Source organism: Scylla paramamosain, unplaced genomic scaffold (assembly GCF_035594125.1).
Source record: "Scylla paramamosain isolate STU-SP2022 unplaced genomic scaffold, ASM3559412v1 Contig5, whole genome shotgun sequence".
Lineage (NCBI taxonomy): Eukaryota > Metazoa > Arthropoda > Malacostraca > Decapoda > Portunidae > Scylla > Scylla paramamosain.
Genome location: NW_026973670.1, coordinates 1,700,001 through 1,702,500, shown reverse-complemented (window position 1 = coordinate 1,702,500; position 2,500 = coordinate 1,700,001). Strand labels below are relative to the sequence as shown.

The following is a 2,500-nucleotide window of genomic DNA, read 5'->3' as shown; positions in this document are numbered from 1 at the left end:
GCACAGTCCCTGCAACACACACTGACAGGAATGGTACATCACTGCAGTGCTACACGTCCCCGTGGGTGCCGTGAGGACACAGGCGTGCACCACACGGCTGCCTGGCTGCCCACGGGTGATCCTCGTGTTGTCTGGCGTGGACGAGAGGCTGCTGGAGGAGGCGGCCCAGATAGCACAGCTCCTGCAGCCCACACAGCGCCCGTGAGTGTGTGCCAACACTGCTCTCTCTCTCCTCTCCTCTCCCCTCTTCTCTCACCTTCCCTCTTCTCCCCTCTCCTCCCCTCCCCTCTTCTCCTTCCCTCCCCTCCCTTCTCCTCTCCATGCCTCTTCTCTTTTCCCCTTCTCTCCTCTTCTCTCCCCTACCTTCCCTCCTCTTCTCCTTTTCCCTCCTCCCTCCCCTCTCCTCTACTCCCCTCCTCTCCTCTTCTCTTCCCTCTTGTCACCTCCCCTTTTCTCTTCTCTCCTCTCCCCTCTCCTCTCCTCCCCTCACCTCCCCATCCCTCCTCTCCTCTCTTCTCATTTCTCCTCCTCTCCCCTCCCCTCCCCCACACACCCCTCTCTTCTTTCCCCTCTTCTCCTCTTCTCTTCCTCCTTCTCCCTTCTTCTCTTCTCTTCTCCCCTCTTCTCCTTTCTTCTCCACTCCTTCCCCACCCCTCCTCTTTTTTTCCACCTACTCTCCTCTTCTCTTTCCTCTTCTCTTCTCCTCTCCTCTCCTCCCCACCATTTCTCTCCTTTTCCCTTCCTCTCCTCTTTCCTTCCCTCCTCTCCTCTCCTCTCCTCTCCTCTCCTCTCCTTTCCTTTCCTTTCCTTTCCTTTCCTCTCCTCTCTCTCTCTCTCTCTCTCTCTCTCTCTCTCTCTCTCTCTCTCTCTCTCTCTCTCTCTCCTTGTTAATGTAATAATGATAATAATAATGATAATAATAATAATAATAATAATAATAATAATAATAAAAAGAAGAAGAAGAAGAAGAAATAGAACAACAACAACAACAAACTGATGGGAGTTAGAGGAGGAGGAGGAGGAGTAAAAGTAGTAGTAGTAGTAGTAGTAGTAGTAGTAGTAGTAGTAGTAGTAGTAGTAGTAGTAGTAGTAGTAGTAGCAGCAGAAGTAGTAGAAGTAGTAGAAGTAGTAGTAGTAGTAGTAGTGGTAGTAGTAGTAGTAGTAGTAGTAGTAGTAGTAGTAGTAGTAGTAGTAGTAGTAGTAGTAGTAATAGTAGTACTAATAGTAGAAGAACAAGAACAAAGAAACAAACAAACAAACAAACAAAAAATAAACAAATAAAAAAGAAGGCAAGAAATAAATAAAAAAAATCAATGAAATGAACAAATAAATTTAGAAACACATCAACGAGGAGACAATGGAACAAACAAACAAACAAACAAACAAACAAATGTAAACAGAAATAAATAAACAAAGCAACAAATAAAGCAGGAAAAAAAGGAATAAGGAAAGAGAGAAAAGCAAAATGAAAGAGAGGAACAAATAAACAAAGAGAAAAATTAATGAGCCAAGAATCAAGGAGGAAAGCATTCAAACAAACAAACAAACAAACAAACAAACAAACAAACAAGTGGGTACTTATAGAAAACACGAATGATCAAATAAAGAAACCGACTACCTTTCTTTTTTTTCCAACATTCTATTACACACACACACACACACACACACACACACACACACACACACACACACACACACACACACCGTATAAGTAATTCCTTTAAGTGTTTTAAGTAATCCATGACATGGTGGAATATTTTGTTAGGTCAGTTAGAGTGAGGTCAGGCTAGGTGGGGTACATTAGATTAGGTTGACTTGGGTTAGCTTAGGTAGATTAGGAGAGGATGAGTTAGGCTAGGTTAGGATAGGTTAGGTTAGGATAGGTTAGGTTAGGCTGAGTTAGGTTAGGATAGGTTAGGTTAGGCTGAGTTAGGTTAGGTTAGGTTAGGATAGGTTAGGATAGGTTAGGTAAGGTTAGGCTGAGTTAGGCTGAGTTAGGTCAGGTTAGGCTTATGATCAAAGGCAACGAAAGCACATACATATATATCTTCCTAATACTTTTTTTTTCCTTTTATTTATTTATTTATTTATTTATGTATGTATTTATTTTATGATATTTAATTTTTTTGCTATGGTGAGTGAGGTGAGGTTCAGTGGGTATGTTACGTTAGGTTAGGTGTGTTAGGCTTGTTACCAATACTTTTATTTATTTATTTTTTTGTAAGTAATTGTTTGAGTGTTCCTTCTTTCCTTTCTTTTTTATTCTTTATTCTTTTTATTTATTTACTATTTTTTGTAAAGTGTGTTAGGATGTGTGAGGTTAGTTAGGTAAGATTAGGTGCGCTAAGTTAGGTTAGGAAACTTTATGAAACTATATCTTCCTCATACATTCTTCTTTGTTCCTTTAGCTTAGGTAAGATTGTGTGTCAGGTTATGTGACGCTAGGTTAGGTTAGGAAGGTTATGTGAGGTGTTAAATATTTAAGTAATCACCCAGGTGT

General features: G+C 41.0%; 2 protein-coding genes across 6 annotated transcripts in view; one reads left to right on the top strand and one right to left on the bottom strand.

Moving 5' to 3' along the window:
* The window catches only part of LOC135096624 (uncharacterized), a 154,312-nt gene that overhangs the window by 115,805 nt on the left and 36,007 nt on the right, over positions 1–2,500 (bottom strand). The window lies entirely within an intron of this gene.
* LOC135096623 (uncharacterized) overlaps positions 1–2,500 on the top strand; it is a 105,702-nt gene that overhangs the window by 98,507 nt on the left and 4,695 nt on the right. The window contains exon 8 of the mRNA XM_063998250.1: positions 48–201. Within this exon, the coding sequence (XP_063854320.1) occupies positions 48–201 (154 nt within the window). The remainder of the gene's footprint in view (positions 1–47; positions 202–2,500) is intronic.